This window comes from Sminthopsis crassicaudata, chromosome 2 (genome assembly GCF_048593235.1).
Source record: "Sminthopsis crassicaudata isolate SCR6 chromosome 2, ASM4859323v1, whole genome shotgun sequence".
Classification (NCBI taxonomy): domain Eukaryota; kingdom Metazoa; phylum Chordata; class Mammalia; order Dasyuromorphia; family Dasyuridae; genus Sminthopsis; species Sminthopsis crassicaudata.
Window position 1 is genome coordinate 621332127 of NC_133618.1, and position 26069 is coordinate 621358195.

The following is a 26069-nucleotide window of genomic DNA, read 5'->3' on the forward strand; positions in this document are numbered from 1 at the left end:
AAACTGTACAGAGTAACAGCAATATTGTGCAATGATAAAATGTGAATGACTTAACTACTCTCAGTAATACAATGATCCAAGACAATTCCAAAGAACTCATAATGAAATACACTATCCACCCCAAAGAACTGACAGAGTTGGAACAGAAATCAAAGCACATATTTTTCACTTTCAAATCTAGGAGGGGGGGAACCTAATATGAAACTTTTATTTGATTGCACATATATAACCCTATATCAGATTGTTTACTCTTAGGGGTGGGGTGGTATGGGAGTGAAGACAGGATAGATTTGAAACTCAAAACTTTAAAAAAAAAAAAAAAAAGTAAAAAATTGTTTCAACTCCTAATTGGGAAAATTAAAGCTTTAAAAACCATGAATACAAGTTAATTTGGAAAGAAGAGAAGCATTATTAACTTTTAGGGAAAAAATCATCTCAAAGGAAAGAAAAAGTCTGATTTGGAACCAAACTGGTGTTTCTGAGATAGAGGTGAAAAAGGAATACTTTTCAAAGAGTCTGTAAAAAGGCATGGAGGAGAAAGAGCATTTTTGAGAGAAATACTACAAAGACTAGTTGACAACATAAATCAGATGCCAATAAGCATTTATCAAATACACACCTACTAACCTCAGGGGTTATAAAGCCAAAAATGATCCAGTTCTTGTTCCCAAGGAGCTTTCATTTTATAATAGGAGAAAGCACATGTAATATATGGGGGAATTTAGAGACGATTTGGCAGTGGATGTGTGAGAAGACTCAGCAGTTTTCATGTAGAATGTGGTACATTTTGCTAAATCTTGAAGTAATGATTTTAATAGGGAATAGTTAGGGCAAAAGAATGAAGATAAAAGAGAGCAGTCCAGTGTATGGAAAGTGCAAGATGGCATATAAGGCAAAATAAGATTGGAACCAGGTTGTAAAGGTTTTAAAAGGTGAACAAGATTTTTTTATTTAATATACTAAAGTCAACATAAGATCAACAGAATTTGAAAAGGGGAGTGATACAATCAGAATGAAGCACTTTTGGCTGTCATATGGAGGATATAATGGAGTAGGGACAGACTTGAAGCAGGGAAGTCAAATTGGAGGCCATTACAGTATTCCAGGTTGAGAGTACATGAGAACCTGAACCAGAGTGGAACCAGAGGAGACATGAAATGGACCACTGCAATAATTTAGATGAAAAGTAATGAGCTATTTTTTCTTTCTGATCTGATTTTTTCTTGTGCAGCAAGATAATTGTATAAATATGTATACATATATTGGATTTAATATATATTAGATTACTTGCCATCTAAGGGAAAATTTGGAACACAAGGTTTTGCAAGGGTGAATGTTGAAAAATTATCCATCCATGTTTTGAAAATAAAAAGCTTTTAGAAAAAAAAAAAAAAAGTAATGAGAGCCTGAACTAATGGGGCTTACTAAGTAAGAGGATACTGGTAGCGAGGGACAGCCAGCAGACGAGAATGAAGTCAGACACATAAGTGTCTCAAAAAACCAATGGAGTAAGAGGGATCCAGGAGAGGGTAGTCAACAATGTCAAATGCTATAGGGAAGTAGTATAGGGGAGAAGGGGAGTAACAAGGCCAGATTTGATAGAGACCACTGGTAAATTTCAGAGAGAATGGTTTTTATTGAAGGGTGAAGCTAGAAGCCAGATTTTAAAGAAATGAGGCAAAAAAAAAATTAACTAATTAAAGCATGGAAAGCCTTTTCTGGAATGTTGACTTAGGGAGAAGAGCGCTAAGATGATAGTTTGAGGGAATGTTAGGGAGCATAAAGGCATTCATTTCGAGGATTGAAAAGACTTGAGGGTGCATTTGAAGGCAATCCTGGAAGAAACCAACAGAGACATGAAAAGTGGTGATGTTTAAGGGAAGTGCATGAAGTAAGTAATTTGTTATGGAAAAGAAAGTGATTAAGGGAACATGTAGAAGGGCTGGCCAAGAAGAAAGGGAACCTTATTAGAGAGTGGAATAGGAGAGGTATCAGATGGTTTTGCAATGAAAAGAGGTAAAAAAGAAGTTCATGATAAACAACCTCTATTTTCTCAGTACAAAGTAGGGGTTCTCAGCTGAGAGCAAAGGGGCAAAGTAAATCTAGCCAATTAATAAGATTAGAAAGGTAGTTGAGAGCCAATAGGATTAATGAGGTTAGTGATCACTATATTCCATTTTGTCTTTTAACATTCATTATTTCATGATTCCCACAATAGCAGCATTAAAAGAGGGAATTATTTCATAAATGGAAAAAATGAGGCTGATGTGTCAAGATTTGTCAGGACTAAATCTCTGTTTTTCTGAATACAATTTTTTAAGGATTTCCTTAAGAAGGAAAAAACTCACTGAACATCAAGTACAAGTGAACATGAAGCAGTGAGGCTGAACCATATGGACAGAAACACTTCAGTCCAGGGTGGCCAAGGAAAGACTCAAAGAAGTAGGAAGATTAAGTATTGAAGAATTATTTTATACAACAAAATAGAGGCTAATACATGTAATCTAAGTATGGTGGGTAATTAAGACTAGCTAGACTGGAATGTGTTAGAAAGTAGTTTAGAAATTATTTTAGCTTTAGGAAAATTACCCCTGCTGCAATATAAAATACGATCTGGAAGCAAAGGGACTACCTTTTAAGTCTATTTTAAGAGGTCAGGCGGCCAGATAATAGCAAAAACAACTAGCAATTATGATAACTCTACAATAGTTATAGTTGTAATATCTATAATGTACATATGGGCACTCAATGTTCAGAAAAGAGAATAGTAATGACGCCAGAATTGCAGTAGGGAAGGGTCATTCTGGCTTTCCATCCATTTATATTATTTCATCAAGTTAAACTCATTCTGTAGATTACTCTATAAAAACGGTAAAGTTTCCTTATGTTACCCTAACCATAGTTATCCATAATGGTTGGGAAAAGGGGGATCTTGATTGAAAGACTACTAATGAATTAGAAATGACCAATTAACAGGAAATTCAATCTTTTACAGAACACACCAGATCATACAAACAAGTAAATAATCATCAGCACTATGATAAATCAGAAGATTAAGCTGTATTTCAAAAAGTTATTTTTAAAAATCCACCAACTAATATTCTCATAGGATAGTAAACTTAAGTCATCAATTTACATTATTTTATATGGGTCTCACATTAGCAAGCAGGTTTTAAAATGTTTTGATTTTTCCTAGTAGTTGGAATTCCCAGATACAGACTACTGAGGCTAGACCTATTTCTATACAAGTTTCCAGCTCAGGAACTAAGACTGAAGAAATGAGCAAACCAGCGAAGAAAATAACTACAAAATGATCACAGATTTTAAGAATAATGCTATATAATAAAATATTTGGGAATCTATCTCCCAAAAGAAAGTCAGGAATTATATGAGCAAAATTACACAACACTTTCCACACAAATAAAAGTCAGATTTAAATAATTGGAAAAATATTAAGTGCTCTTGGATAGGCCGAGCGAATATAATAAAGATGACAATACTCTCTAAACTAATCTATTTATTTAGTGCTATACCAATCAGATTCCCAAGAAACTATTTTAATGACCTAGAAAAAATAACAACAAACTTCATATAGAACAACAAAAGGGAATTAATGGGGGGGGAAAAAAAAAATCAATGAAGGTAGCCTAGCTGTATTTATCTGATCTAAAATTATATTATAAAGCAGCGGTCACCAAAACCATTTGGTATTGGCTAAGAAATAGACTAGTTGATCAGTGGAATAGTTTAGGTTCACAAGACAAAATAGTCAATAACTACAGCAATCTAGTGTTTGACAAACCCAAAGATCCCAAATTTTGGGATAAGAATTCATTATTTGACAAAAAGTGCTGGGAAAACTGGAAATTAGTATGGCAGAAATTAGATATGGACCTACAGTTAACACCATATTATCAAGATAAGATCAAAATGGGTCCATGATTTAGGCATAAAGAACAAGATCATAAATAAATTAGAGAAACATAGGATAATTTACCTCTCAGACTTATGGAGGAGGAAGCAATTTGTGAACAAAGGAGAACTAGAGATCATTATTGATAACAACATAGAAAATTTTGATTACATCAAATTAAAAAGCCTTTGTACAAACAAAACTAATGCAAACAAGATTAGAAGAGGAAGCAACAAACTGGGAAACCATTTTTTTAGTTAAAAGTTCTGATAAAGGCCTCATTTCCAAAATATATAGAGAATTGACTCTAATTTATTATAAAAAATCAAGCCATTCTCCAATTGATAATGGTCAAAGGATATGAACAATTTTCAGATGATAAATTGAAACTATTTCCACTCATGAGTGTTCCAAATCACTACTGATAAGAGAAATGCAAATTAAAACAACTCTGAGATACCACTATACACCTGTCAGATTGGCTAAGATGACAGGAACAAATAATGATGAATGTTGGAGATGTGAAAAAACTGGGACGCTAATGCATTGTTGGTGGAGTTGTGAAAGAATCAGGCCATTCTGGAGAGCAATCTAGAATTATGCCCAAAAAGTTGTCAAACTGTGCATACCCTTTGATCCAGCAGTGCTACTACTGGGCTTATATCCCAAAGAAATACTAAAGAAAGAAAAGGGACCTGTATGTCCCAAAATGTTTGTGGCAGCCCTTTTTGTAGTGGCTAGAAACCGGAAAATGAATGGATGCCCATCAATTGGAGAATGGTTGGGTAAATTATGGTATATGAATGTTATGGAATATTTTTGTTCTGTAAGAAATGACCAACAGGATGAATACAGAGGGGCTTGGAAAGACTTACACGAACTGATGCTGAGTGAAATGAACAGAACCAGGAGATCACTATACACTTCAACAACAATACTGTATGAGGATGTATTCTGATGGAAGTGGATATCTTCAACATAGAGAAGAGCTAATTCAGTTCCAATTGATCAATGCTGGACAGAATCAGCTACACCCAGAGAAGGAACACTGGGAAATAAGAGTAAACTGTTTGCATTTTTGTTTTTCTTCCCAGATTACTTTTACCTTCTGAATCCAATTCTTCCTGTGCAACAAGAGAACTGTTAGATTCTGCACACACATATTGCATCTAGGATATAATATAACATATTTAACATATATAAGACTGCCTGCCTGCCATCTAGGGGAAGGGGTGGAGGGAGAGAAGGGAAAAGTCAGAACAGAAGTTGAGTGCAAGGGATAATGTAAAAAATTACCCAGGCATATGTTCTGTCAACAAAAAGCTATAATAATAATAAAAAAAAGAATAATGCTATATAATACTACAAAGCAGAACTTTAAAAGAAGAAAATGCATTTTATGGAGGACTACAAGAGTAACTAACCTATAAGAGATGAAAAGATGAAGAACTGGGAGCATAAATATCTTTGAACAAAATTGGCAAACCTTATTCAAATAACAGATTCTCTGAAAAATCAGAAGAAACTAAACAGAAATCAACAACTCCATGAAACAGCAAAAGTTGTTAGAACAAAATCAAAATATCAGCCCTCCCCCCAAAAAAGAGGGGGCAGAAGAGAGAAATAACTAGAAAATAGGTCAAAGGAAGGAAAATTGTCAACTCAAACTAGTAAATTCCAGGAAATTACAAACTTCCTTATCTATTAGAACCTGAAGTTATAGTGAAAACAGAATCTACCAACTACCTCCTGGAAGAAACCCAAAGAGGAAACAAGAATGTCACTGCTAAAATCAGAAGCTCCCACATGAAAAGAAACTACAAGTATTCAGGAAGAAACAGTTAAAATATCAAGAAACTATAGTCAGGATAACATGAGATTCCAATTCTACTATAAATAAGGGAAATACAATATTCCAAAAGACAATAAGGTTTTTATAAGCATATAAGTACTTACTCAGTGAAAGTATTATCATGACTCTGGGAGATGACTATGAACCACTATATAGAATTCCTAATCCCTCTATTTTTGACCACCTGCATTTTTTATTTCCTTCACAGGCTAATTAATTGTACATTATTTCAAAGTCCAATTCTTTTTGTACAGCAAAATAACTGCATGGACATGTATGCATATATTGTATTTAACTTATACTTTAAGATATTTAACATGTATTGATAAACCTGCCATCTAGGGGAAAGAGTGGGGAGGAGGGGAAAAGTTGGAATAAAAGGATTTGCAACTGTCAATGCTGAAAAATTAACCATGCATATATCTTGTAAATAAAAAGCAATAATAATAATAAAGGTATTATCATGTAGGGGGCAAACAAATGGATCTTTACTGGGAAAATGATTTTCAAGTCCTAGAACTGATTAGGAACTTTGAAATATAAACACAAGTTCTAAGGAAAGCCAACTTATTTAAAAAATTAGAAGGGTTTTTAAAATGATGAAGAATAAACCATTTAAAACTTAAATGTCCTCAAAGGGTATTGAGGAAGTGAAATAAGAAAAAGTGAACCTGAAGGTGAAGTGGATTTGTTCTGAGTTTCAAGATGGGAAGGCAAAAGGAGAAGAGAAATCGTATTCATTCTCTAATTTGGATGTGAGAAAAATGTAGAAATCAGATGAAGTTTATTCCTATTCAAAATCAATCAACAAACAGTTATAAAGTACACACTATATCCCAGATATCTGTATAGTTGAGGATAAAAAAAAAAAAAAATGCAAATGACAGTTCTTGCCTTCAAAGACCTTACAGTTTAATGGATGAAAGAAACATTCAAGCAAATAGCATACTGTAAACAAGTTAAATAAAAAATAAAAATAATTGAGGGAAGGGACTAGAATTAAGAGGGATTACAGCAAAGCTTCCAGTAATTATTTGATTGAGCTAGGCAAAAGAGGGTTAGCCTAATTTTTCTCTCTCTCTCTTCCTCTTTCCCCTCTTTCCCCCTCCTCTCCTTCTCTCACTATTCACTAAACTCAACAGAGAAATAAGCAGGGATCAGAGAATGGGGCACAGTTTATAGGAAAGATAATTCAAGGAACAAAATAATGAAAAGTTTCCAGATTCTAAAATGAGAATTAAAGTGAAAAAGTGGGAATAGAGAAAAGGCAAGGCAAAGAATGGTGTGCTCATCAACTGGGAATAGCTGAACAAATTGCAGCTGAATGTATTGCACTACAAGAAATGATGAAAAAATATACAAGGTTAACATTGTTAAGAAAAACTCAGAAATACCAAGAACTATAATCAAAGCAACGAGCAACTATACATTCTGATGCTCTATGATGAAACATGTTATCATACATGTTATCAACATGTCATCAACTCCTGAGAGACATTATGTACATGGTTGGACGTGGCTACAGTGTGGATTTCTTTTGATTGTACTTGTTACAAGGGTTTTCTCTACTTTTCTTTAAAAAAATTTTTTTTACCCCTCAGGGTAAAGAGATAGCCAATAGGGACAAAAAAAAAAAAAAAAAAAAAAAAAAAAAAAAAAAAAAAAAGGTCATTGAAACATTTTTTAAATGCAAAGATGTTCAGAGAGAAGCACAAAATAAAGTTTTGAAAGTAAAATGGAATTTATCACAAAAAACAAATGGTATGAAATCGATATTAATGGTTTTTTACATAATCTTTGCTTTTTGTATTCTGCTGAACATTTGGTAATGTTCATTTTATGACATTTAAGTTCAGGATAAAAAATGTAAAAAATTATAGACTCCATCTTGTTATTACTTTAAAAAGTAAACAGTCTAGAGGTACATGTAATGAAGATAAAATTGAAAAGTAGGTTGTGCTTTAGAATAGTGAGTTCAGAACTGGGAAGTTAACTAATGAATTTTAGTAAAAGCTATGAGTTGTTCTAAAGCAGCTTAATCTGAGTAAGTAGTGGATCTAGGGGGGGAAAGTACAAGAATATATGTTAGGAAGAAGCAAATGTAATCATCTGGGCAAGAAATAGTAAGAATTTTAAGACAAAGATGGGAATGGAGAGGAACAAACAGACAACAGAAGGCTTGGCAAACGAAACAGGCAGATTGAAATAATTTGACAGGGAAATCTAACTTCTAGTAATGGAATGTTGTTCAGTTTAGCCTCCACAAAATTACCTTAACACAAAGCCTCATGGGATCTTGATGGGACTGTGACAACCTTTTATGATGATCAAGATCAATATCTCTTAAAAAAATTCACATAATCACTCATATATTATGTGGCATATCTCAGATTTTGAGCTAAGCTAAGACCAGGTTACCCCAACAAGAAGTAAAGTAGCCTATATATTAGCCACAGGGGGAAGACAGACAAAGAGGATGTTAATTGAAGTTAGATTCAGATGGAAGCATAGCTACTTAATTCATATCTTACATCAACTTAATAGTGTTTTGAACTACTTCACCCACTGGTACACATGGCATGCTCTATATACTCCATCTTGTTATTTTTGCCAACTTCTTCCATAAATCTACCAGATTGCTTTTTTCCTTCAATGTGCTAGAGGTAGAAGTGAAACATTGATGTCCTGAGAGGTTCATTTATTGTTATATTACCATATGGCTAATTTTTCAATAACCTATAGACCTGATGATGTTTTAATGTACTTCTTGAATGAAGATTAGTAACATATTGCAGTCTATTTGCATATATGATCAGTTTGTTGCCCCTTTATTAATTTCAATGCTGAGACAGTGATGTTCCATACTTTACAAACAGATGAAGACACAGTAAGAAATGCTATAAAAAGATTTTTATAATTCTGGAGCCATTGAAAACCTAATGCAGTCTACAATATTTAATTTAGCTATAGGATGTCCCACAGGATAGAGAGAAATGCAAAAATTTCCTACCAGAATGTATGGCATTGGAGGCAGCTAGGTAGGGCAATGGTTAGAGCACCAGCCCTGAAGTCAAGGACCTGAGTTCAAATTTGCTCTCAAAGACTTTAACACCTTCCTAACTGTGTGTGGCCCTGGGTAAGTCACTTAACCCCAATTGCCTCCAAAAAAAAAAAAAAAAAAAAAGAGGAGGGGGGGAGACATATGGCATTTATGAGTAATGTTCTTTTTAATCTATTTTATTTATGTATGCACAATGTGGTTAGCTAGATCCAATATTTGCAATGACAAAAGCAGCTTTGGAATATATATTCCAAGTTCACTTGCTTTCTATGAGGAGTTGAAGACCTTGCCTTCGAATTCTTGGTTTAGAATATAAGAACATCTCCCAGGATATATTATATCTCCAGGCAACATGTCTAGGGGTTAAACATTTTTATTTGATGTTAATACCCAATAAAATAAATAAATAAAATATCTGTAATTTAACCTGGAATATCTTGTATACTTTACAATGCAAAAGCTCTTTTTTCTAAAGAGATGAAATCAACTGAAAGTTAGTATCTAGAACATATTTCAAAAAGCTGTTCCTGGTCACTTCTGGTCACTTCTACCACTCATTCATGGTTATCAAAATGATTGTTTTTCCCCCCAAAGAGAAAGACTGCTGTTTCTCCCCAAACTCCTGATTTGTACCGTGAGTGCATCATCCAAATAAAATAGTATGTTTATGAGTTCAATTGATTTTTCTAAAAAGTATGAATCAAGAAGCTATATAGATCTATATTTAGTTCAGAATACAGCCCAGCATCCTTAACACAATTCTAGCTCAGGTATTTCTGATCTCATTTTAGATCTGGTGATCCAACAATATCTCACCAATATACAATCCTTTCTGGATGGCTTTCAAGGTCCAAAATTACCCCATGTGATCTTCATGGATGTGCTACACCATCCCTTAGTACTCTACATCTAGAAAACCTAGATCTCTATTTCCATAATTGATGGCTCACACATCAATTATAACCCCTAATGGGGTAAAATATTAATTTTTACTCTCCTTTATGTGTCTTTGCAAGCACTGCTTTATATTATATTGACTCGTAACTTGCACACCAGTTCATATATACAGTTAAATTATTTACCATAGCAAACTATTTGTTAAAATTTGTTAAATGGCTTTTCTACTGAAGGTGTTTGAAAACAGTATCATAAGCATTCTTTCTAGAATTTCTTTTAATACTGCTATTACATGTGAATACTGTATTACATGTGAAGCAAATATTTATAAAGCAAAGAACTAAATCCTATCCAAATGATCACTTTAATATGACTTGAAAATTTGCTGTTTTAAAATTCTTAACACACAGAAAAAACTTTTGTCCTCTATTCTTCCAATAGGTATATAGCAATTCCTATCCAAATGTTCAGTAGTTATTCCAGAAGAAAAATGCAGAAAATAATCCATTGGCTTTAATAAAAATTTATTGGATTGAATTGAATCTGAAGAATAACTGATTCTTTTCAGATGAAGTAAATGTCTGCTTTTCATAGGAGACTTATAGGAATGGTCAAAAATGCGTTTCCAGTTATTCGTAGTTTCATGTAGATGTGAATACTTCAGTAACAGGAAAAAACCATTACCTAATGATTTCTTGATTGCTGTAGCTTCTATCAGCTGTGAAGGAGCCAGACATGTATCCAGTGGTAGATGTACATCTTTCTACATAAGCACTGTCTTTATTCTCAGTGATTCTTAAATCTTGTCAACTACAAAGTAGATTTTCAGTGGTGTGAATCCCACCAGGAAAGAGAGCTCCACAGGGTATCTGAGAAACAGGTACATGTTACTACCTTGCTTAACTTGTCAAGAGGCTAACTTACTTATCCCCTCCTTCCTATCATCTATTCCTGATATTGTGTCTTTTTATTTCCTAAATTCAATAATCCATTTCCTCCATTATAGTCACAGTCACACATGCATGCTTGAGCCATACTTTTGTGGGTTTTATGTAAAATCAGGAATACCAAATTCATTTTTAAAAATTCTAAATTTTGGCTTGATTAGCTAGGTTTCATAATCATTTGTTTTTTAGCATATGAAAATATAGACAAGTAGACTTCCTTTCCTCTACTACTTTGCCTTTTCTTCCCCTTCCATCTAAGCAGTGTAGAATTTTTTTCATCTGAATGGCAAACACTGCTTCAAATCTGTTACAAGAAACAAAGTAAAAAAAGATTTCCCAAGAATTTGAACAAATTCCTGTAGTAGCTGTCAACATTCAACTAAAAGTGTCACAAAGAGTTGCACAAATTTATCCCTATTCCACAAACTCCTCCATCATTACCTGTAACTGCATTATTAAAACAAGCTTACTCATATAATAGAATCAAATATAAACTCAAGATCCAAATAGTAGCATTTTGCTAATATCAGTAAGTGGCAAGAATCAGGATTCATTCTACTTCAACAATCAACAGTGGTGCTATTGGTGCTATTTCTAGCTTGCTTGATCTTTAGTACAAAAACCACAAACCAACAAAAAAGTGAATAATACACGAAACGAATGAAGCCAAAAGTCACTCTAAAATCTTACTGGCACAAATAGATAGGTAACAATGCTTTCTCCTTTAAGAAGTCATTATCAAAGAGGTTATCAATCAGTATTGGTAGGCACAATGCCTACCACTGACAGATCACATGAAAACTCAGAAACTAACAAATTAATTGGGCAACAATATCAGTATTTTGCCTGCTTCTTATGATCTGGACATAAGTTTACTAAAGTCTATGCCAAATAGGACATGCAAATGAAATATGATGACAGCTATATGTCCAAATAAAGAAATTCAGAAAATCAGCAAAAGACTTAACACGTCCCAAAATGCAACAAGTTGGTGTAAGAATGTTTCCAATGGACACCTTGAAAACTAGCTTTCTAGCCCATTATATACACTGTCTTTCCAATTCATCTTCAATATGGACTACTTCATACTTCATTATTTATAACTCCACTATCTGGCATAGTGCCTGGCAAATAAATAGCAGGTATTTAGAATTAGTGCACAATGAAGCCTTCTTCCACTCTCTTTTAATGTCCTTTGCCTGTTCAAAATCTTCAACAATTCCCTACTACTTGCCTAATAAAGTACTCAGTGACATCACCATCTGGTCAAAAAAGCTTTAGACATACATGAGAGTCAGGAGAAAGCCAGGTTTATTTTCCAGTCCTTTCACTGTCTAGTTGTGTGTGATAAGTGTTTTAACAACATATTGAAGTGGAAAAATAACAGCAACTATTAAACAGACTTGTGTGAACCTTTTAGCATTATGCAAATACCAGCTATTATAAGTAATCTTTTGTGTTCTTGCCTAAAACCAGGGATATGCCACCTTAAAAAGGGGTTTTGAGAATCAAATGAGATAACCTTTATAGGTCGGAGCTGAATACATGTCAATTAATTTTGCATGAAATTCCTCCATAATCTGGCATCATTTTCTCCTTTTTCCCACAATTTACAATCCAGATTAAAATGGTCTACTCACAACTGCCCAAATCTACATTGCATTTCTTCAAAATCTTGGATAACTTCCTTCTCCCAACATTTATCTATTGGCATCCTATCTTGTTTAAGAACCTGTTTAAATGTCCAATTCTATATTTAATATTCTTTTGATTTTCCTAGTCAGAATGACTTGCTCCATCCCTTGAATTAATACTTGATACTTTCATGTACATAACACCCCATTTTATGTTGAAATCACATATTTTAACTTTTACTAAAATATTAAAATAAGCCTAATGACAAAGATTTTTTTAAATTCCCTTAGTACTTTACTAGACATTATTTGTTGAGACCCTCTGCAAAGTCTAAAATGCAGACGTGGGCAAGAGGGGAGGACAGCAATTAAAAATTTAAAAAAAGACTCAGTAGCAAGAAACTAATTTTTTTTAAATGTGAGGATTATATAAGTTTCATGAACTCCATGAAAGCCTCAGAATTAAGGATCATTTTAAAAATATATAACTGGTATTTTAACAGGGAGGGGGAAAAAACACATTTTCCAATTAGTTGTTTAGAGACAAAAGAGCAAAATGAAAACCAGAAGAAATAAAAATGAGGAAAAAAAGATATGGTATATAGAATTTCACACTCCAAACTCACTTGAACAAGTTATTTATGTTGAAAAACAGCTCAACAAGCAAAGAAAATGAAGCTAAGCCCAGAATGGAAAACTGTTCATAAGGATGATGGAAGAGTATATGTTTCCAAAAAAGGAATAAGCTAAGTTATCTAGAAAAGCATAAAACAAAGTAAAGAAAAATTGGAAAAGTATAACAGGAATTTTTTTTTAATTTTTACTGAGGTGATAGAGGTTAAGTTATTTGCCTAGGGTCACACAGCTGGTAAGTGTTACATGTCTGAGGTCACATTTGAACCCGTCTTCCTGACTTCAGGGCCAGTGCTCTATCGCTGTGCCAAATAGATGTCCCTAGGAATTTTTATGATGAACTTTCTAAGTCTCAAAAGTTAATGAAGCCACTGCATTTGATTTTCAAAGTTTTTTTTCTTTATTCAATTTTATTTTTAGTTCTAAATTCCTCCCCCCCCCCCCCCCCATTGAGATGGCAAGAAAAACAAAAAAGAAAATGCATCTGGTATGCTGAGGCCATTGGGTCTACATCTGGAGGTGGATAGAGTGTTTCATCAGAAGTTCTTTGGAACTGTGGTTTGTCATTCCGTTGATCAGTTATCAAGTCTTTTCAGGTTGTATTGCTGTTACTATATAAAATAACCTCCTGGTTAAGCTCACTTCACTTTGAATAAATTCATACAAGTCTTCTCAAGTTTCTCTAAAATCATGCCCTTTATCATTACTTAAAGTACAGTAGGACATCACTTTCATATACCACATCTTGTTTAGCCATTTCTCAATTAAAGAATACACCCTCTTGTTCCCAATTCTTTGCTACTACAAAAAGAGCTGCTAGAATTTTTCTTATATATATATGAATCTCTTTTCTCCTTTATGATTTCTTTAAGGTTGTCCCAGTATTAGTTGATTGGCTTTTTGGGCATAGTCTCAATCTGGATTTTAACAGAGCCTGGGGATATGCTTGTAATGCTGGCAAACTCTTCTCAGAATATTTTTTAAATGCATAAAACACATATCCTTGGCAAGGGAAATTAATTATACTGAATTTTTTTTTAATTCTCATCTATCCATGAACCCCAGGAATTTATTCTTCATGTAAAAACTATAGTTAAGAAAACAAAAGGGAAAAACTATTGAATGAAGACACATGGGGCCTTAAGGGCCCATTCTGGAACTTTTTTTTTTTTTAAATAAAATTTTTGTTGTTATTTTTTGCTTTATAAAAACTACCAGAATTTTGGCAAATTTTCCAGAGAATCATCCCATAATAACAAATACTTTTTAAAAGAAAAGATCAGGGAAAAAATAAAAAAGATCAGTAAAAACCAATCAATGCACTAAAATAATCTAAACTCACTGAATTTTTTTTTAATTATATGATTCTAAGTTATGCATGTCACTTTACTTGGCTATTTACATCACTTTGCATCAAATCATGTAACTCTTTCATGCTTTTCTGTATTGATATTTATTATGCATTCTATCAGAATAACATTCCAACACAGTCATGTACCATCAAGTCTTCAATTGATAGGCATCCACTTTTTTTCCTTTTTTTTGGTGTCATAAAAAAGTGCTTCTGTTACTACTTTGGGTATTACTGGATTTTCTATCAGTGATCTTCTTGTAATAGAAGGATAGTAGTAGAATCTTTGGATCAAATGGTATGGCCATTTTGCTTACTTTATTTGCACATTTGTAAATTACTTTCCAAAATGGTTGTACTGATTCACAGCTTCACCATCAATGCACTATTTTAATGCTACCCTCTTATCACCTTACAGGCACAATTTTAATGGTACATTAACAATTATTCTCAATGTACTTAAGTGTAGTACTAAAAATATCTCAGACCATTAGATATATATCTATATCTATACATATATCTTATTCTACACACAGCCCCACATTTTAAATTGATGACTAAGAATATCCTATAAGTATGTAATCTATGTCTACTGTTAAGCTATTAAAAAAATTTGTGATAAGGGAACAGGGAAGCTTTTGCTATCAACATTCCATAGATCCATAATCATGTAATTGACCAAAAGATTTTGTCTGTCTATAAAAGAATAAAACATTTCTATTTACAAAACAGATTGTTAATGTCCAACAACTATCTTTTACTGCCTATGTCAAAATATAAGAATCCTTGAAAAAAATAACATTGTTCTCTGATCATTAACATCAAGGCAGGCATAAAACAAAGATACATGCTTGCCAAATATGTTAGCTTCTGTCATAAGTCCAATGTGGATTCCCTAAGGTTTTCAAGGTGTTCCTGTTTTTAGGGTGACACTGTGCTAATAAATTCGAGCCCCAAAACATTGTAGAGCCTTCTAAATGAGCTTTAAAATCACCCTAAGAACTTGGCTTTTCTACATACAAAAGCCAAGATGGATGATAAAAGCCTACTGTCCAGTCTATGACATACAAAAGTTTTTTTCATTTCTGTGTGTAGGACAGAAAATACAAATGGACAGAGCTGGGCCCAGAATTAAAACAGGAGGAGAGTGGGCGAGATTGCCTTTGGGAAACTACAGTTCTCTTGAGGACCTCAAACTCTTCTCTGAAACATATGTCAATTTTTAAAATATAATCTGAATCCTGAACCAATAATCTCCAAAAAAATTATAAATAAATAAATAAATAAATAAAATTGAGAATTACCTGAAGGATAATGGAGAGGCAGGAACACATACATTACAAAAAAACAAAACAAAACAAACAAAAAACCCCAAAAAACTATGAATTAAGGCTGTTCAAGAAAAGCCAACTAAAAACCAAGTTGTACTTCTAGCAGAATGAAAGCTCCCTGAATGTAGGAACATTTCTGTTTTCATTCTTATGCTAAAAAAGGTGCCTGGCACATAATCCACACTAAATAAGTACTAGTTGACTGATATAACTCCTTTACTGTAAAGTACCTGAGTTAGGGGACTTTTTCTTTTGTTCATGGGCTGGAATGGATAACTTTTTTAATTCCAAAGGAAGTGGGAATATATTTATGAAGACAGAATGAAATGGTGAGCAATAGCACTATAGCTATTCAAGTAACAGTCACATAAGAGGAACCAGATTTGTTCTGTACAGACCAGAACAGTGGTGTCAAATTCAAACAGAAATAGATTCCAGTCACATATTGACTTAGAAAAATACAAATTAACATTATTTATATTACATGGCATTTTTATTTGTTAAACATTTCCTAATTACATTTTAATCTGCTTTAGGCCACACCAAGTTTTTGAGGTGTGAACTTGATATCTTTGTGCCAGAAAACAGAAAAACAAATTGAAGAAAGTCTGTCCTAACGCTGTCAAGGACAGCAATAGCTGCAAAAAAAGGAAATGATGAGTTCTGTCAGTGGCTCTTCTAAAAGAACACATTAGGAATATTATATTCAGGAAGAAGTTTGACCTAAGATATCTCAAAGTCCTTTCCAACACTTAAGATTCAACTGAAATTATCCGGTGACGGAGGGGAAAAGATGTATAATATACAAAGCTACCAGATATGTTATTGTTCTAATATTAAAATGAAGGACAATTAAATGTTCCTGGAAGTGATAGATTAGTATTCATCAACCTCTTGTACCTAATGACACACTTATGTAGTGGGTTCAAATTTAGGGATACATGTTATGTATCTACAACAATCAGTCATAAGTCTGTTTTGTTTGGTTTTTTGCCTACTATGTAACACAAAGAACTGTGCTAGGTACTAAGTGCAGAGATCATGTTTATTAGCCATAGGCACTTACAATCTAAACACATAAATAAAATTTCAACGCATTACTAAATAATTTAAATGAGCATAACAAAAAGGTGCCTCAAACCTTTATTAGGCCTAAGGTGAAGGTAGAAATTAGGTTTGTTTGTTTGTTTTTTGGGGTTTTTTTTGGTTGGGGGGGGGGAGAGAAGAGGATATGAATTGAGGTATGGAAAGGAAATCATAAAGAGATTTTAAAATGACTGTTAGGAATTTAACAATAAGTAATGTTGCTGTAGGAGAAAGGTAGGTTGGGATTGTGCCAGACTGTGAAGAATTATGAATGAATGGCAAGCAAAGGAATTTGATTTTACTTGCAAAAATTAAGAAACCACACAAAATTAACAGGAGTAATACAACCATATTTCTACATAAGATTATTCTGGCATTGATTGGAGATCAGAAGAGCTGGTAAATGGCTAAAGAATAGTTAGCCAGGAGAAAAATATTAAAGAGATTAAGTTGGCATATTCTTAGTGATATCTGACCAGGTAAATATTCAAATTAGGAAAAGATAAAGGTTAAGGTAGAAAGATGCTTAGTTTTAGATGTCAGTGTGTGATTCATGTGAAGATGTCTTTATACCGAGTTTGAAATGAGTTCAGAAAGAAAAATCAAGACTAGAAATATAAACGTGGCAATCATTTTGCATGGGAAATGTAAGAATAAATAAAAACATCAAAGGCAAAAGTACACAAAGCACACCAATGACCCATACTTGGGGGACCTCCCACATTAGGCTGAGAAAAAGACAAGGAATCAAAGATGAGCAAAGAGAAGTCATAGAGAGGTAGGAGAGCAAGGAATGTATGTATGTTTCTTAGTGTTAGGGAAGAGAACCTATTCAATAATGAGATGGAACTAATTTAAGGTGCCAAAGTGCCAAAAAACAGCAAACAGGTTAAGAGGATGACTTTTAAAAAGCCCAAAATTGTTATGGAAATAACTAGTGGGCAAAGTTTACTCAAAAGGATTAGAACTCAGTAGCTTTATCAGCATACTAAAAACATTTTTTTTAATGAAAACAAAGCTTAATTCCTGACCATAACTTATTTGTGCGCCAAAAATTCACTGCTAGACTGTTTGATGCCCCATAGTGAGCATACATTTAAGTATTTACTAAATATTTGCTGAGTAATTTTTTGCAGTGCCAAATCTGAAATTTGGAATTTGAAACAATTAGGGAATGATTGAATAAATTATGTTACACAAACGGGATGAAATGCTATTGTGCTGTAAAATGATGACAGTATCAGTTTCACAAAAATCTAAGAAGACTCATGAACTGATTCGGAATGAAGTCAAGAGAATAATATACACAATTACACCAACACTATAAGGACAAACAACTTCAAAAGACTTAGATATTCTAAGCAATGCAATAATCAAACACAATTCCAGACATTTTTTGAGGGGAAGTAAGGGAAGCCATGCAGGTTGAGCATTGTCTGGACTGCTACATGTGTTTCTAAATGGAGCTTTTCTTTCTTTCTCAATACTGGAGAGCGAGGAAGAGGGAGGGGAGAAAAGGCAGATTTTTGTTGATTAAAAAAAATTTTAATTTAAAAAGGCTTGTTGAACCAAAAACCAAAATCTCAGGATATATAAACCAATATCTAGGAAAACAAACTATATAATGAAATTCATCCTCTTTTGGTCTCTTTCTGGATCAATGATAACAAAAAGAAAAACTCTTGTCTCCAAACAAAATATAAATTTGATATGAAGTCCTGGTGGGGAGGGTCTCATTATCTTTTTTTCTTAAAGTAATACCTTTTGATAGTGTGGTGATACTTAGAGAACATTAGTTCAGAGTATCAAAATTTGTTTCAAACAAAACTGAAAAAATATTGTCAATCTTCAAATAAAAGTAGGCATATTTATCAGTCTGAAAATGGCTCCCAACTGGGTAAATAACTAATATCAAAGAATATATAGTCCTATAAGGCAGTGGCTCTAATTTTTAACTTGGTAATAATAAACTATAAAGTTTAAATTACAGTTAAGACTTTTGAGATACCATTAGGCCCTAAAAATGCTTTGTTTCTTGTTCTAAGATTCAAAGGCCAAATCAATCACAGACCAAACAACCAAAACAAAGTTCCAGGAAAGTCCACCTATATACTTGCATTCAAGTAAAAGAGTGTCCCCAATAGTTACAAGACTGATCAATAAACATGAATTGAATGTTCTAGTTCACCTGGAAAATTAGGTGTCCTCCACCTTTCAATATACCAAAGAGATAACTCATTTCTGAATCATCCCTTGTGCAATCAGCTGTGAAAAATAATATCTAACGTTTATATAAGTACTTAAAAAAAAGTTGCTTTGGGGGCCTTATAATAATTCTCAAACAGACCAGGAGACTCAGAGAGCTTAAGGGAGAGTCAAGGATTCGAAGGGAGATGAAAAGTAGGTCTATCTGTCTCCCAAGTTTAGTACTACCCTCACCAGGCCAACTAGATAGCTTCTGAACTGACTGGTTTGTATAAAATGTCTCTACTTCAAAGGAACCTGTCACCTGATCACTTTACAGAGCCCACAGGATTTAGATGCCAGGATTTATACTTTTCAGAACAACCACACTGTCAATGTCTTTTCCACTGCCTTGGTGGAATAAAATTATTATTATTGAGAACTACTATATTCTTTTCCAGTCTACTGGTCCTGGGTACTTCAGTTAAGAGGGATATTGACAAATGAAAGGGCTAAGAGGCAAGGTGGTATGGTGAGACTGAGATGGGAAAAGCTTGAGTCTTTGAGAGAAGATTTAAAGAGACCTGAGGACACAAAGAAAACCCAAGGAAGACAGTTCCTAAGAGCCAGGGACTCTAATAAAGAATTCACAAACTTATTAAAAATTTTTTGATAAATGAATTTCAATATAAAATTAGCTTCCTTTCTTGTCCTACATATTTTATGTGTTTGAAAGCATTATTCTGACAAGAGTTTTTCCTTAGGAATGGTAAGACTACCTGAAGAATCCAGGTTAAGAACCACTACTATAGGGAGATAAGTCAGGCAGTAGTATAAAGGATTTTGGATAAACATCCTTACGAATTACCAAAATGTTACTGAAGTGGAAGCATTCATGCAGAGGGTATAAGGCTGAGCAGTTTTATAGTTTATAACAGCAAATTAAATTTCATCTTAGCAAAATTTAAGATTGGAAATTTGCTTTTAAGTCAAGATGTTTTCCAAAGTCAAAAATAAGTGATTTCTGTATAATCCGGGAAAAATGATCCAAACCAAGTTCCCTCTATCATCACAGATAACTTAGGAGGCCAAATGCCAACTAAAAAGTATCAAGGTACTTTTAAAACAAAAGCCTATTCCACATTTTTCAGTCCAACCTTCTGTTCTCACCTATCCCCAACCTCCCTTCTCTTCCCTCCTGCCCCCCCCCCCCAAGCATAATTATAGTTCTCAATTCTCTCCACTAGATCCTACCAATCTCTTAAATCCTATATGAAACTTTTTCTGATTACTGTCCCACTCCAGTGTGTCTCCTTTTTTCTCAGCCTCTACTTCAGTTTATTCCATACTACTTGGAACTTAGAACAGATTATCATTTACTGATGTCTTAAGTTTTTAAAAATGCAACAAAGTAAACGTACCTCTCAGATTCCATAGCATCCAAGATTACTGTTTTTAATTCCCTTCACAAAACATGAGGCAATTTTATTTCCAAGACACTATAAGGAGCCAACTATCTCCCCTCCAATTTTCTTTTATTAGTGGTGCTTTCTTACCTGCACAGGTTCCCAACTATGAGTAGAAGGCCTGATTAGGTATTAACATTACTTTTCAAACACTTTTTGCTATTTAATACCATTAATAACCTTCTTCAAATTAAAATATGCATAACTATGAAACAAGCTATGCACACAATTCATTTTGTATGTTTTAAGTTTCTAAAAGTCTTAGGCCTTAGACACAAGATTTATCAGCCTTTCAGAATTCCTAGTAACTCTCTCCACGAATAACTTTACTTTCTTATTACCCTTCTATTTTTGGTCCATCCACCCATACCACATGATGAACAATACATCAAAACATGAATGAAAAATGAATTTTATGCAGCTGTTTGCCATTTCAGTCATGCTACTGCTGCTGAATACCTACTGTGCATGTTAGCAAGGACAAGTCTTTTGTCTTACATAAACCTATGTGCTCCCATGTTCTTTAACTAATATTATTTGAAAGTCAGTCCTTGACCTTTTATTTTTATACCCTTGAGTTGGATGTTTGTGCTAGGCCATGTACTTTTGCTCTAGTTCACTTAATCCCCAAATAAAGTATTGGATCATATAATAATGTAGTGGCTAATGCATTTAATCTTTGGCAGAGGTTACTAGAACCTATAGGGCAGGAGATTTACAGACTTTTATAAACATAATTCTATTCAAAAAAAGAGGTCATGATTACTAAAACAGAGAACATTTCTAGATTTCCTTCCAAAGCATGCAGGAACTTTTGTTGCCTGAAAATAATATGCAATTTTAATTTTGTTGAGTCATCTCTGCCAAGCAAACCTTTTCTTCTTGCTCTAGTATTTCTAAAAGTTAAAACGGCTTGAAGATTGTTTCTGTCTCACAATTTTTTTAAAACTTAAAACTTTATACAATAATTTGGGAATTGAAATTGTGAGTATGGAAACATTAGGTGGGAATTTTCTAATATCAACATTGGAGATGACAAACTTTCCACAAATGTTTAATGTTTACTTCGATTTTAATTATTTTCAAGGGAAAACATTTGGCACCCTTTAAAAGATTCACCAACAATTTTCATTTCTACAATTGCTATTTTGTTTCACTCAAAAATAACTATTTTATGCCCTTTTCAACTCCTAAAACTTATGTGTACATATATATATATGCTATAGATATTAATAAGGATTTTCATCTTACTATCAAGTCCTTTTTTTGGGGGAGGGGGGAGGAATTCAAGGAAACAAAATTTTTAGCAACTATATATGATGCTTAGCAATTTATCCAACAACAAACAGCCTGGTGTTACTTATAAATAATGAAATGGTCAATAAAGTTTAAAAAATTAGTTTCAGTTAGGAAAAATCTACTATTGCTAAATTCCTATTTGCATTAAATATATTTTTTAATTAAAACAGTATTTTCAACCCACTAAAACCAATTCTAAATGACAATTCTTTATTATTATTCAAGATTTGGGGATGATTGGGCCTGTAAAGGTTTCCACAACCCTAACTTTCTTACTCAGGTTATGGAGTACACACAATGACAAACAGCATCTGTGTTGGCAGTTTAATTAAAAATAGAGGGTCTTAAAAGTTACAGAACAGACTTACTTTAAATTATACTAATGTAACACTTAGTAGTATTGTTCTTAAAAAGTTCAAAGATCTTTATATGTGTAACAAGCAACTCAAAGGCTCCAAAGCTAAAAGAGGCAATTAATACAACCAGATAAAAAGAGCAAAAAAGATAATTGATCAAGAATACAAATTAAACAAAGAATTGCATGCAGCCTAGCCTAGGGACAGTTCTACTACATGGCTTCACTAGAGGAAAGTTTCCTGAACTTAAATGTCTAAATGGCAATTTGTAGGTTTACAGGCTAGGAGAAATGGCAATTTAATACCTTCCCCTCCCTACCAAAAAAAAAAAAAAAAAAAAAAAAAAAAAAACAATTGAAGGCCAAATATAAATTTAACTTGTATTAGTACTTTGGGGATCTTATTTTGCCTTCAAATAGATTTAAAAATCAGTGATATCATAAGTGAATCTTTTAATTTTATTGAGAAGTTGAGAGTAGAACAAAGAGTAGTCAGTTAAGATTGCTTTAGAAACTAGACACAGTAGGCATATAATCTGATTTAGGATCTATTTTTACCATGAACATTTTCTGATGTTATGTTATTCTTTTGTTTCCTATACACAAAATCCTAGACTAAGAAACGTTTAAAATCATATATAATAAGGGACCTGGTTCTGAAACATTTACTAGCTGAATGTCCCTGAGCAAATTAAACTCTACCTCAATTTCCTCATCTGTAAAATGGGGATAATAATAATAATAAAAATCTTACCACCACCACCACCCCTCCCCCCTCAGTGTTGTTGTAAGGATAATATAGTTAAGGACTTTGCAAATCTTAAAAGTGCCATATTAATTCTATAATTGTGTTATAAAAGTAAAGGTTTAGGACAACTCAACTAGACAAAAATAAATATCTACATCAAATTTTATGCTGAAGTTAGTGAACTGGCAAAAGAAGCCTTAATCAATTTTACCATTATTACCAAATACACAGCCTGTATTTTTATGTCACCATTATCAAACCTTATATCATTCTATATCAGCTATTATTGTGCTAACATTTTATTCCTAAGAATCTCGTTTTTTGGGCTGATCCTCAAATATGAATCACTAAAGTAGCAGAGACATGAAAATCTTCATTCCAATCAATGACTGACCATTAGCTTAAAGGGGTTCATTCTTAAGTTCAGAATTCATTTATCTCCTACAAATTATCTAAAGTAGACTTATCTAAAAGTAGACTTAAATGCTAATAGCCATGTTTTTGTACCTTTAGTGACCATCACTCACTGAGAATCTAAGTTCTTAGAGAGCAAAAGACTAGTCTCTCACATTATTTGCCTCTTCTCTGGCCTCATACAGTATCTGATGTACAGTAGGTATTTTGATAAGCTTGATTTTGGAAAATATACTAAGTTGTTTCATTTGGCTCTGACAATCTGGTCCTATGAAGTGCCCTGTTAATTAAAATCAATCAGAAACTTGGTAGGAATTTAAACTCTAGGAAATGTCATTTTAAAACATCAAAGACTAAAGAAAGCTTAAGAAACTAGCCAAAAATTGTAAATGTAAAATAAGAACAAACAATCCTAGAATCTGTCCAACTTATGAGGTCTTAAAGTTGTATTTTAAAAAAATTACATTGGCACAATTATTTCTGTTACTTTCCCTTAAGAACTACCTTATGGATCATAAGCTTTAGAGCTGAAGGGTCACACCTAGCTCACCCTCCCTCATCTTATTTATATGTGTGTGTGTGCGCGCAAATACGAAGACACCGGAAGATTAGGTGACTAGAGGGTCACACGAGTTAACAAAATAGAGGATTTCAGCTCAGCTTCCTAAGAGCCAGACTCCCACTTCAGGGCTGCTTCTCTGGCAGCCAGTGAGCTACCTCTGGAAAGCCTTAAGTTTCTGGGACTTAAAAGCATGGTCGCAGCCTCACCCATTCCGTTTCCAAACACGTTCTATTTATATATAGTTGTGTCGGTGAAAACATGGCTGGCTTAAAATATATTATCAGGGAGACCTGTATTCACTCTTTTTTTTAGGAATTTAAAAATACTATCAAATGATCACTGAATGATTTATTCTAGTTTCATTATTTTCAGTCCCTATTAGATATTTCAATTTAACACAAAACAAAAAATGGAAAGCTCTTGTTGGTTTTCCACCATAATTAGAAAAGGGGAAAAATTACTAAGCAACTCGGCCAAGCAAGAAGCTCAGAAATTTCCTTTCGTTTTCATACACTAAGCGATTTGGAAAAAAGGAAAAAAAAAAAAAAAAAGCAAACTCTTCTTTAAATCAAGGCTCCAGTTTTACTCCTCTCTTCCTTAGCCTCTTATCAAGCTAATGGAAACTTCCCTCAATTTCCTGAAGCTCAAAATACAATCTGACCTACAGGAAAGAGGCTTCCAAGGGACCTGGGAGCGGCCTGAACAAAGCTGCTGTTCCCCGAGAAGTTTCCGCGAATGAAGGGCAGAGGCAGCGAGCTCACAATCCCAGTATTGTCTCCATCTAAACAATAACCCAGGACTGCTCTCTCCCGGGAAAGCTTTGGGGCAGAGGGCACCGAGAAGCCGTGGCCCAAGCTCCCTCCCTCCAGGCCCCAGCGCCCCGACCCCCGCCCGCTTCCGGCCGGCCCAGCAGCGCAGGTGAGCCGAGCTTGGCAGCCCGCCCCCTCCCCCACACTGGGCCTGCGAGGATGTAAACAGATGCGTTCATGCTCCGGCCCCACTCTCGGGGGGAGGCCCTGCCCCGCCACGCCGCTTCTGGAAAGCCCCAGCGCCCCTACCCCCCCCTCCAGCTCGGCTCCCGAGCGCTCCCAAGTTACCGCCTGGGGCCGGCCGGCCCATCTCGGAGGGGGGCGGGGAGACAGCCCCGGGTGCTCGCGGCGGTTCGGCCGGCCCAAGGCCTCCGCCATGGCGGGGCGCGGAAGCACCGCCCTCTCCTGCCGGGCCCTCCGGAGCCGCGGGGCCGGCGCCGATCAACAAGTGTCCGGGCCCGGACGACCGCCCCGCCCCGAGCCCCTCACTCGTCCGAGTCCCCCTCGGGCCGGGCCCGGGCCGCGCCGCCTCACCTGGATGACCTCGTTGACCTCCCGGATACATTCCACCATGTGCTGCAGGATCTGCTCGGCCGTGAGCACCTCGTAGCGGTAGTCCTCCTCCTGCTCGTGCCCGGGGCCGCCCCCGCCGCCGCCCCCGCCGCCGCCCCCGCCGGGCCCCAGGGCGCTGCCGCCGCCCCCGCCGCCCGTCTCCCCGCACAGCAGCCCGTCCCGCTCGCTCCCGACGCCCAGGCCGGGCTCCACCAGCTCCACCTCGCCCAGGTCCAGGTTATCGTCGTCGGGCTCCTCGTCGTCGTCGTCCTCCTCCTCCTCGGCGCCGCTGTCCTCCTCGCTGCACTCCTCGTCCTCGTCGAACTCGTAGTTGTAGCCCTCGTCCGAGTCCATGGCGCGCGGGGGGCGAGCGGGCGGGCTGGCGGGCGGCGGCGGCGGGGCGGGGAGGGGGGGGACAGCCCGGGCCTGGCCGGCTCCGGCCCCGGCTCCGGCCCCGGCGGGCGCGGGCGGCGGCTCCTCCCCGGCCGGACGCGGGGGGCCCGATCGGCAGCGGCGGGAGGTGGTGGCCGGGGCTGGGTGGTGGCGGTGGCGGTGCTGGTGGTGGCGGCGGCGGCAGCAGCAGCGGCGGCGGGGAGGAGAGGGGGAGGGGAGGGAGGGGGGCCCCGCTCGCCTCGGTCAGACGCGGCTCCGCTCCGGCCTCCGAGAGAAAACAACCCCCAGCGCCACCGCCACGGCCGCTGCTACCGCTACTGAGCCAACAAAGGGGCGTGCGTCACCGCGCCGTCCTACGTCACCGCGTCCCGTCACGCCGTCTCGCCTCACCCCGCCCCGGAGGCGAGCCCCGCCTCTTCCCGTCGCCCACGGCCCCGCCTTCTTCCCCGGGCCGGAGACGTGTTGCGACGGCTCGCCGCCTGCCCCGTGGCCCCTGCGCGGCTCCCGGGGAAACCCCGACGCCCCCGCGGCTCCTCACCTTCCTTCCGGTCCGATTTCTCCGCGCCCAGACTATGGAGAGCG

General features: G+C 36.0%; 1 protein-coding gene across 1 annotated transcript in view; it reads right to left on the bottom strand.

Annotated features, from left to right (window-relative positions):
- ARIH1 (ariadne RBR E3 ubiquitin protein ligase 1) overlaps positions 1-25509 on the bottom strand; it is a 76691-nt gene extending 51182 nt beyond the window's left edge. Inside the window, exon 1 of the mRNA XM_074296269.1 lies at positions 25077-25509. Within this exon, the coding sequence (XP_074152370.1) occupies positions 25077-25448 (372 nt within the window). The 5' untranslated portion in view covers positions 25449-25509. The remainder of the gene's footprint in view (positions 1-25076) is intronic.
- Between the last annotated feature and the right edge of the window lie 560 nt (positions 25510-26069).